Below are 10,000 nucleotides of genomic sequence, written 5' to 3'. Positions count from 1 at the left end.
TAGCCGATGACAGCTGTGTTCTCTCAAGTCTATCCATCATGGCTTTCGGGGTCTCATCACTGCAGTTGGCAAGGACCCGCCGCGTCGCCTGAGCCAGTTGTATCTTGCCTATTATCATGAGCGAACGCACATTCTCATTTGTGTTGGACATGAATCTAGATCAGGTTCCTTGATCTTTTTGCCTGGCTATAACGTCATCTCCCTAAATCTCACTGTTGACGTGCTCATTTGGAATGAGCTACAGCCTCTGCCTCAGGCTGAGGAAGACCGTATATGTGAGGTTGTGCGTATATGCATGTGTCTGTTTTCTGTTTGTGTGTGAGAGTGTGTGAGAGTGTTCCTGTTTGTGTGTGTGTGTGTGTGTGTGTGTGTGTGTGTGGGGGTGGGGGTGCTTGTGTGTGCATGCGTGTGTGAGTGTGTGTGTGTTTGTGTTCCTGTTTGTGTGTGTGTCTTTGTGTCTGTGTGTATGTGCATGTGCGTGTGCTTGTATGTGTGTGTGTGTATGAGTGTGTATGTTTGTTGCTGTCTCCAGAGTAATCAGCCCTCCTCCCTGCCTGTTGGAGACTGTTTAGAGGGAGCTGCAGGGGGGCCACATTCTGTCGTAGAACACCATGTCAGTGTTCCTCATGTTCTTTCCTTCTTTTTTCCTGTCTTCCACTCGTTCTTCTGCGCTCCATCGGCATGCCCTCTGTCTCCTAACGGAAACGCTCGCCGGTGCAGGATTTGTGGGCCCCCCGGCACCTTCGGGGCGCATCTGTTTATTCCCCCCCCCCCCTCCCCTGACTCTGCTCGGTAATAACTCCGCACAAAGTCATAACACAAATGATAAACACGTCTTCCTCAAGCGTGACGCGCAGGAATAACAAGGTGGAATATGTGCCACTGATTTAGTGGTGGCTGGGGTCTTAAATCTCCTTCCATGTTCCTGTTTCTCCCTTTCTTTCTTTCTTTCTTTCTTGCTTTCTTGCTTTCATTCATTCATTCATTCATTCATTCTCTTTCTTTCTCCTCTCCTCCTTTCTCCTTCCATCTCTACCTTAGTGTCTTTCGTTGCTTGCGAACTCTCTCACAGTTGTGTTGCACAGGTGGTGGGAACTTGCCTCACACACACAGATACAGACACACACACACACACACACACACACACACACACACACACACACACACACACACACACACACGCACGCGCACACAGGCAATGAACACCCTCTCCCATAAGGCGTGTAGCTCTTGACCCCACCTTAACCCCTGGGATGGCCTAGATGCTTTATGCTGTCTGTGCATTGGGGCCCATCTGCTCTGGGGCCTCTCTTTTTCCACGGGCCCCGTGCTTGACAGGAGAGATGTCTTCATAAAACGACTCCGAGACCAGAGTCGGCCGTGGCCGTGGTGCTCTACTCCTCTTTGTCCTCCTCCTCCTCCTCCTCATGCACGGCAACCATCCATCACTCACCTCCATCACGCCCCTGTCGGCCCCGTCTGCTGTGCCGGACACGCACCCGCAATTACAATCACATGTTCATCCAGGAACCTCAGCGCCCATAAATAAGATGTCACGGCCCTCACCGGCCACATGTGCTACTGAGGAATCACTTGGAAAACTTGGGGGAGGAACGTCTGTGTGTGTGTGTGTGTGTGTGTGTGTGTGTGTGTGTGTGTGTGTGTGTGTGTGTGTGTGTGTGTGTGTGCGTGTGCGTGTGCGTCTGCGTGTGTGAGTGTGTGTGTGTGTGTGTGTGTGTGTGTGTGTGTGTGCATATGTGTGTGTGTGTATAAGTTTGCAGGCCTAACTGTGCTAGAAAAGAGGGAGCGCACCTGTGTTTACGTATCTGAAGAAGGATTGGTGGGAAGGTGTGAATGTGAGGGTGGGCAGTATGAAGCGACAGTGGCAGAATTCCCAGCATGCAGCATTCCCCTCCCTTCCTCATGCTGGATCCAGCCAGAATCTTCCGCGGCGCTTGCGACGGGTCTTCTCACTTCACCACGAAACACAAACACGTATTGTTTGGCCAAAAATGCCAAGTGGAGGTTAACTAGCTTGGTAATAAGATCGAAATGGGACATTTGGCCCCCGTCCGGCGCGCTGATAAATGGTAAATAGGGCTGCGGAGACGAGGGCAACGTGCTACACTGTATATCATCAGTATTGTTTTGTTTTTGTGCGCTGATAAATGAAGCAGGTCCTCCACTCGATGGGATTTATGTCCAGAGTCAGGGTGGTTTAGGGCCCGGGCCAAATGACTATTCAAATTAATAGTGATTTAATACTGCTGCGAGACATTAGGCCGTCCGCTTTTCCAAAAGGCCATTTAATTAGGCTGATGAGGGCGGAGAGATGGGGTTTCGGTTCAGGATGGGGGGAGAGTTTTATGGGCCGGCTAATCAAAATAATGCCCCTTTTATGGCTTTAGGAAGGCATCTCTCACCAGAAACCTCTGACCGCACGTGGGGGCGAGCGCTGGGTTTTTGCCCCTACTAATCAGGCAACTGGAAGCAGTTTTGGTTGCACTGAAGCATGGCGGCCATTTTGGATCCGGCGTTTTTTTTCAGACTGGCAGTTTGGGCCGTCAGTTGCCCATTCATTCATCCTCTGGATCGATTGGCCTCACCTGGGCCTGGCGGAGGAGCCACTCATCATGGCACCGCTTGGAAGCTGAACAAGGGGAAGCGATGCCTGAGAGGCTCGCAAGGTTTTTTGGCAGTGGCCGTCCCTTAGCGTGAGACAGCGTGTGTGCAGATGCTAAATACGATGACTTTAGTTATGCGAAGCCCCTGGTCTCTGAGTGTGTTTGCTGTGTGGGTTTCCCTGCACTTAGCCAGGGGGGAGGAAACTGAAATCGAGCACCAGAAGCCTTTTAAGCCGTGGCCCCGCAATGAAGAACACATTGATGGCTTCATCTCATGCTCTCTGTGGAAATAGTGCACTGATTGTTTCAACTCTGTTACATTTTTTGGCATCTCTGGAACACTATCTCAGCAGTTCACCCAAGTTTCAATTTCTCACCCAGATGTTGGAGGAATCCTTATGATCCATGCCAGCCCTCCATTCATGTAATGTGAATTCTATTATATTCATATGGAGAAGGTCGTACATAGCTGAGTGGTTCTTCATTAATGTCTATGACAATGTTACGTATATGCATTTGTGTGTATGACCGTCAAGGACTGTGTGTGTTGAGGGTGTGTGACATATGAGATTTGTTAGCATGTGTATTCGCCTGCGCTAGGTGTGTGCACTGTGCATGACTGTGCGTGAGTTAGCATGAGAGCCTGCGCCTGCTGTGATTTATAGACGTTGTAGTTTCCCCCTCGGATGCCTCTTCAGATAATATAAACGTCCTCTCAGAGGATCAGCCTGGGAGGAGGAAGGAGGGGACGACCACGACCCCCGGCCTCCCCCATACCCCCCACATCTTTCCCTTCCCATGGTAGTCATGGTGACGCCCCTTCACCCCCCGAGTGCCAGTGGCTGGCGTTAATCTCTGCTCTGTTTATTCACTGGCAACGGTTGCCACTGCATGCCATGCCCTTATATGTCCGGAAGGAAGAAGAGAGAGAAAAAAAACCAAATGTGCGAGTTCATGTGTGCTTGGATACACATATTTCTCCGTGATATAATAATAATAACGTACACATGGGGTCCTCTTTTTCCTCAAATTTGCCAAAGCTGCCAGCCCATCTTGTCTTAAGTGTTTGTATGCAATTTACGGTATGATAGCGTCCGCCCTGTGAGAGTTTTACAACCACTGTGTGGAAATCGTTCTCCCTTGCACTGATTTTAAGCGACAGTATAGCAACCCTAGATAATTAGCAGTAGTTTCTGTAGGCTTGGAGTGTCTCATTGTTTTAGCAGCAATTGTACATTGCACTTGTTTTGGCTGGCGCCCACAAGCCAAGGGGTGGTGGTATTCTAGCTCAGCACTTGCTGAGTCAGAGTTTAGCAACAGCCTTCTCTCACGGCTAGCTTGTAGCAGAAAGGGGGAATGGCGCGACACGAGAGAGATACATTATTTATTCTAAACGTATGCCAACGCTCCGGAGATGGCACGATAGCACGTTTCTGACGGCTAAAAGGTTTACAGTAGAACATGGTAGCTCGGTGTGTGATTGCACAGTGTGCGGGGATGAGCTATTGTGTCAGGCTGTGTCTGTGTGTCTCATCGGAGTGCACCTTCATCCCTCATCTCTGCCATTCCCTCCCATCCATCTTGGTCAAAGCCAGGTATGTGAGCTCCAGTAATATTTCTCTATAGGTACCTCTTACTGTGTGTGTGTGTGTGTGTGTGTGTGTGTGTGTGTGTGTGTGTGTGTAAGTGCTTACAGCTCCAGTGCTCTGGTTGAGGCAGGGGAGGAGGCCGTCTCTGTTTCCCCCTGCGTGGCTCTTAGCGAGCGCGAAGAGGAATAACACGCAAGGTGTCGGGAGACGGAGGGATACTCACGTCAGACGGCTGGGGCACTTTGATTAATTGAGCGATTAAAGTTTGAAGTCCACATCAGCACTTTGTGCGGGTCACAGCGCCATTAGCCGGAGCGAATGGGAGAATCCAGATGTTTAGCTCAGATAATTGTACCGAAAACATAGCATCGGAATTCCACGGCAATAGGACTTTATTCTCCGAGTGGTGTTTATTTTCGGAATGGAGTTATTACTAAAGGGACTTAAATCATGGAACAAAAACATCACTCTCGCTTGCTTTCCCGCTCTCGCCCTGTTGAACATAGAAATGCTTTTAATTGAAAAACGTCCTGAGAGAGTCCACCCTACCTACCTTTCACTGTGTTGTACATTTATCCACTTCATAAAGTATGGCACCGCGTTATAATTGAAAAGAAATTGTAATTATTTAGGTTAGTTTAGATGATAGTGGTTCTCTCTCTCTCACACACAGATTTTGACTGTTGGAACTGAACCATCCATTCAGGAAGTTCTCTTTGCCAAAGTCTCCAGCCAAAGAATGTAAAGCATTCTCTCTGTATACAGTTATTTCTGTATAGGGCATGGGGGTCTCAGTGAGCACATCGCCTGGCGCTCTGCATTTGAACCTCACACCACTCACTCGCCGTGCGCTGTCATCAGCACTGCTTTGTTTTAAGCCGTTGCGAATGACTACAGTCCTGCTATTACCATAAATATGGCTCCTCTTTGGATCCAAGGAGTGCAGTTAGTGTCCACTCTGACAGGATATGGTCCCTATCATATATACAGAACCCTCTCAGAGCTTGGTCTTTGGCCCATAACTCAGGAGATGCCTCTGATATGGAGGACATATTAAACCCCATCCTGACTTTCATGTTCCACTCGCCTGCAGTGCTATAAAGCCCAGCTGGATGAAACACATATGTGTGGGTGTGTGTGAGAGTGTGTGTGTGTGTGTGTGTGATTGTGTGATTGTGATACGCAATATATTTCAGTCAGTGTCTGCGTGTGTGTGTGTGTGTGCACGCACGAGTGTGTGTGTGCATATTTGTGTCTTTCCGTCTGACACAGGTTGAGTTATAGCGTCCCGCCGCATGACTAGCGCTTGTGGCATGACGCGATGGCTAGCCGCCCCCTGTCCTAATGGTCTGATCCCGGTCAAAATTACCGCCATTACAAAAGAATCTCGCTGATGACAGGAAGAGAGCAGGGGGTTGTGGGTATTGCGGTCCAGCGGTATGTGAGCCATTACGGCGTGCACCTGCCCTCTCTTGCCCCCCGCTTTGTGACTGTAAGTGTGCGTAAGTATGTGTGTGTGTGTTTTCTCCAGTGGGCGCTCTGTGTATGCGGTTGTGCTCGGCTGGGTTGTATCTGGTGCAGATTAGAGTAACGACTTACCGTAGCTCTAACTCTCCTCCTCTTCCCATTCATCCCCTCAGGCAGCAAGCCCTGTTGGCAGCCATTAGTGAAAAAGACGCGAACATCGCCCTGCTGGAGCTCTCTGCCTCTAAGAAGAAGAAGACCCAGGAGGAGGTGATGGCCCTGAAGAGAGAGAAGGACCGCCTCATGCATCAACTGAAGCAGCAGGTACGCCTTTCCCGTTGCGTGACGCATGTCGCCAATCAAACCCGTCAGGCCAATCACGCTCTGTGTTTGGCAGGGCTTGCATGATTTGGAAAACATTTCAGTGAGTCAACAAGGTGGGCAGATAGGGGAGACAGATTCAAGTCAGTGAACCATCATTTTCATCATGAGGGCCCGGGGTTAGCTATCAGCTATCACAGTGCAGCCTGCATTCCCAGTATATCCCATTACACGTGATGCTCCAGCGGGGAAGAGACCTTTGCATTCCTCCTGCTGATTCAGCTAGGCCTATTAAATCACCTAAACCACATCAAGCCCACACTGCTAAAGGCTAGCGTTAGCGATAGCCCAGAGTGGGACAGGCCGCCTGACTCACACGGGATTCTGGGAAGCCACAGGGGCGGAGAAGAAGAAGTCAAGGCGGGATGCTTTCGCTGTTCACTCACGACCTCGTAAACACAAACAGTAGTTTGGTGGAGGGGCTATGCTGGCATTTCGGGGAAAGGGGGGAGGGGGGGTGAGGTGGGGTCATTATCCATTTACCGCTTTGGCCCACGTCACTGTTTCCTGATCAGTAAAAAACGGTTCAGTGACAGGACACCGTAGGAGTCTGGTTGTGTTAATGATGACGATGGACAGAGGAAGACTAAGAGGGGGCACGGGGCGGTGGGGGTGTGGGGTGGTGTGTGTGTGTACTAACTCTCACACATTGAACCGTATACACAATCAGGTCATACCTACTCATCATGGACATATGCTAACCCTCTCAAGCAGAAATGCAGATGTTTGCACAGACACCCACAGACTCAACCTTCACCATGACTGTTATATAAAGCATACATCAGGCAAACTATAACATAAACTGACATAGGCATATGGGACATGGAACTCTCATTCACCCTTCTCGATACAAATGAATGTGGATGTACACTCACAATCACTCACAGGCAGGCAAACACACACATACACACACGTGCACTCGCATACACTGCACACACACATACACACACACACACACACACACACACTCACACACACACACACACACACACACACACACACACACACTCACACACACTCGACTACACCGCACACACATACACACACACACTCTAGCATACACCACACACACACACACACACATGCGCACACACACACTCATTCACAAAGGCACAAGGACATGAGAAGCACTCAGATGTTGAGTGGCACATATGGTGTCTTGTATCATTAAAACCTCAAGCGTAACAGAATGCACATTATTGTGGCTTTCATATCATGTCTTGTTGTGTACTGCTCTTAACAAGCAGAGTGCACATACACACAGGCATTCGTATTTGGGCAAACTCAAACATTATTGAAGACAGATGGAAAAATCATCCCTTACACTCATACATCATGTCTATATACACTCATCAAACACATGTACCTACACATAAACACGCAAACATATCCAAACGTTCAATCAGGTTCCAAAGTTCATGGAAAATGTTCCTTCTTTTACTTTCTCTCTCGCTTCCCCCGTCTCTCTTTCTTTCTGTCTCTATTGCTCTCTCACTTTCACACAAACACACACACACACACACACACACACACACACACACACACACACACACACACACACAAATACCTCATTTGCACATTCGTGACTGTATATTCACAGCATCCATACACAAACTCTAACTCACCCTTACCCAGACAAGAGGGCGTCTTCTGGCTTACAGTACAACCTCTTCAGAAACCTCCTGCCGCAGGTACATGTAAGCTCACACACACATACAAATGCTTCGTCAAAAAGTGGATAAACACACACACACACACTCTCTCTCTCTCTCGGCACACAGATGCTTCTTCCTCGAGCACAAGGCATACGCACACCCTGACACATTCCCCAGACCTTCTCTCCATGGAGGACGGGCGGCGAATCCATAGGGATTAAAGTGGAACGGAATCTTTGCGGGATGTGGAAAATCTCAGGCCGCCTGGCCTGTGCTCTCTGTCTGTCTGGAAGAATGATGGCTGCCCGTCTTTTTGTTCTCCACATAGTAGACCCCCCCCCTCTCCATCTCTTATGTGCTCAAGGGGGTTTTGAGCAGGTTGTGAAACTAGCAGTTTGACCGTGGGTCTGGTAGACTAGAGTATCCTTTTGGGTTTGGATATGGAGTTGGTACTCTTATGTCACACGATTAAATGCCCTGCACAAGTGCATATGAATATACATTTACTATACATTAACACCCACATCCACTCACTCTCCATATAGGCACATAGAGAGAGAGAGAGAGAGAGAGAGAGAAGAGGTTTAGACGGTTGTTTTGATGGCCATTAGACTAGGTGTTGAAAGAGGCCCTGACTAGAGCTGTGTTACAACTCAAGGTCAACCACTAGAGATTGTTATCACCACAGCCGTCATCACAGACACACACAAGCTACACACACACACACACACACACACACACACACACACACACACACACACACACACACACACACACACAAAGACAGTACATACACACACAAGAAGACACACACTCTCACAAACTTTTCTCCATCCTTCCTTTTCCAGCATCTGTATTTTACCTTGCCTGTAAGTTTGGCCTTGTCAACCACACCACTTATCCCCGAGCTGCAGTGATTTACCCGACTTCAAAGGTGGCCAGTGGCTGCCTCTGATAAGAGTGATCCTGGAGAATAATGGCCAGTATGAGCTTGTGCTATGTCATTTCTCTCCCATCCAGCCCTAGGGATGATCACTCTCCTCACCTCGTAAATCTGCACATTCTCAGAAAAGTCTTGCTTGTGTGTCTTTTGGCTTATATTGACTACCGTGTATTGTGTGTGTGTGTGTGTGTGTGTGTGTGTGTGTGTGTGTGTGTGTGTGTGTGTGTGTGCGAGTCTTTTCTGCATTGGTTTGATATCTGGATGCATGCCTTGCTGATGATGCCTGTCTGCCTGCTTTGGCTTGGTGGAGTAGTGCCTGAAGAGATAGATAGATAGACAGACAGACAGAGAGAAAGAAAGCAGGAAAAGAAGGGAGAAAGAGAGAGAAATCTGGCCTTGAGCAAGAACATTACACTAGGGCACAGAACACAAGCATGTAAATCAGCACACACACACACACACACACATACACACCTAGAAAAGGTTGATTCCCTGAGGAAAGAGAGGTTCACACACATGTGGTGGCTCAGGTCGGTTTTGCCGGGCTACCTGTGGAGTGGGCCGGCATAAATCAGTCTGGAAGTGGGAATTCCGTGACCGGATCTTCGCCGGTGATGAATTGCGGCTGGCACGGCGCGCTTTGATGTCGGGGAGCAGGAGGATGGTAGCACCGCTCCTGAGGGGAGTCGTGTCTCATCCAGCGGATCAGGACAGCATGTTTTGTAACAGTATCTGTGTGCTCGGGGGCTCGGGGCTCGGACTGTGTGCCTGTCATTGAGGAGCAGAATGGAAGAAAGGTGCCGTGGGCTGTCATCCTCAAGGCCCAAACTATCCATCTCTCTTTCTCAGTCTCTCTATCTCTCTCTCCCTCTCTCTCTCCCTCTCTCTCTCTCTCTCTCTCTCTGTCCCCTTCCCCTCTTCTCTCCTTCGTCTACAAGCTATGTGCATGTGAATGATTAACAGTTTGGAGCATTGGCGGTAGTTTTACTTGAATGTTTTCAGAGAGGTAGCACAGAGTACAATGAAATTGAGTAACAATCCTGATGGTGCGTTCACACATTTAAAAATAGAAAGAGCTCAGACTAAACTAATTAAAAGAGCCAAATATATACATTGCAGTTACGTACAAACATGCAGTTGGAATATAGACACCTGTGCCGAGTCCTATCAATGTAACTGTGAGTGTTGTAGACCAGATAGGCACACAGGTCCCAAACAGTCAGTGTTTGGCAGTGTTTCCCGGAAGCCTCTCCTCTCCTCATGTCTTCTGTATTCTTCATGGAAGCTCCAGAGGTGGCTGAGGTTGGTGAGGTTGGCCGCGCGCTGCCAGGCCTGTGAGAGGCA

At 48.9% G+C, this 10,000-nt stretch overlaps 1 protein-coding gene across 7 annotated transcripts in view; it reads left to right on the top strand.

The window, feature by feature from the left end:
• Window positions 1–10,000, top strand: part of LOC105898929 (ERC protein 2) — a 222,030-nt gene that overhangs the window by 173,618 nt on the left and 38,412 nt on the right. For all 7 annotated transcript variants that reach the window (XM_031566335.2, XM_042707645.1, XM_042707644.1 and 4 more), the window contains one exon: window positions 5,854–6,001. In XM_031566335.2, coding sequence (XP_031422195.1) covers window positions 5,854–6,001 — 148 coding nt within the window. The remainder of the gene's footprint in view (window positions 1–5,853; window positions 6,002–10,000) is intronic.

The sequence above is a fragment of the Clupea harengus genome, chromosome 4 (assembly GCF_900700415.2).
Source record: "Clupea harengus chromosome 4, Ch_v2.0.2, whole genome shotgun sequence".
Classification (NCBI taxonomy): domain Eukaryota; kingdom Metazoa; phylum Chordata; class Actinopteri; order Clupeiformes; family Clupeidae; genus Clupea; species Clupea harengus.
This window is presented reverse-complemented; position numbering and strand designations above follow the sequence as displayed.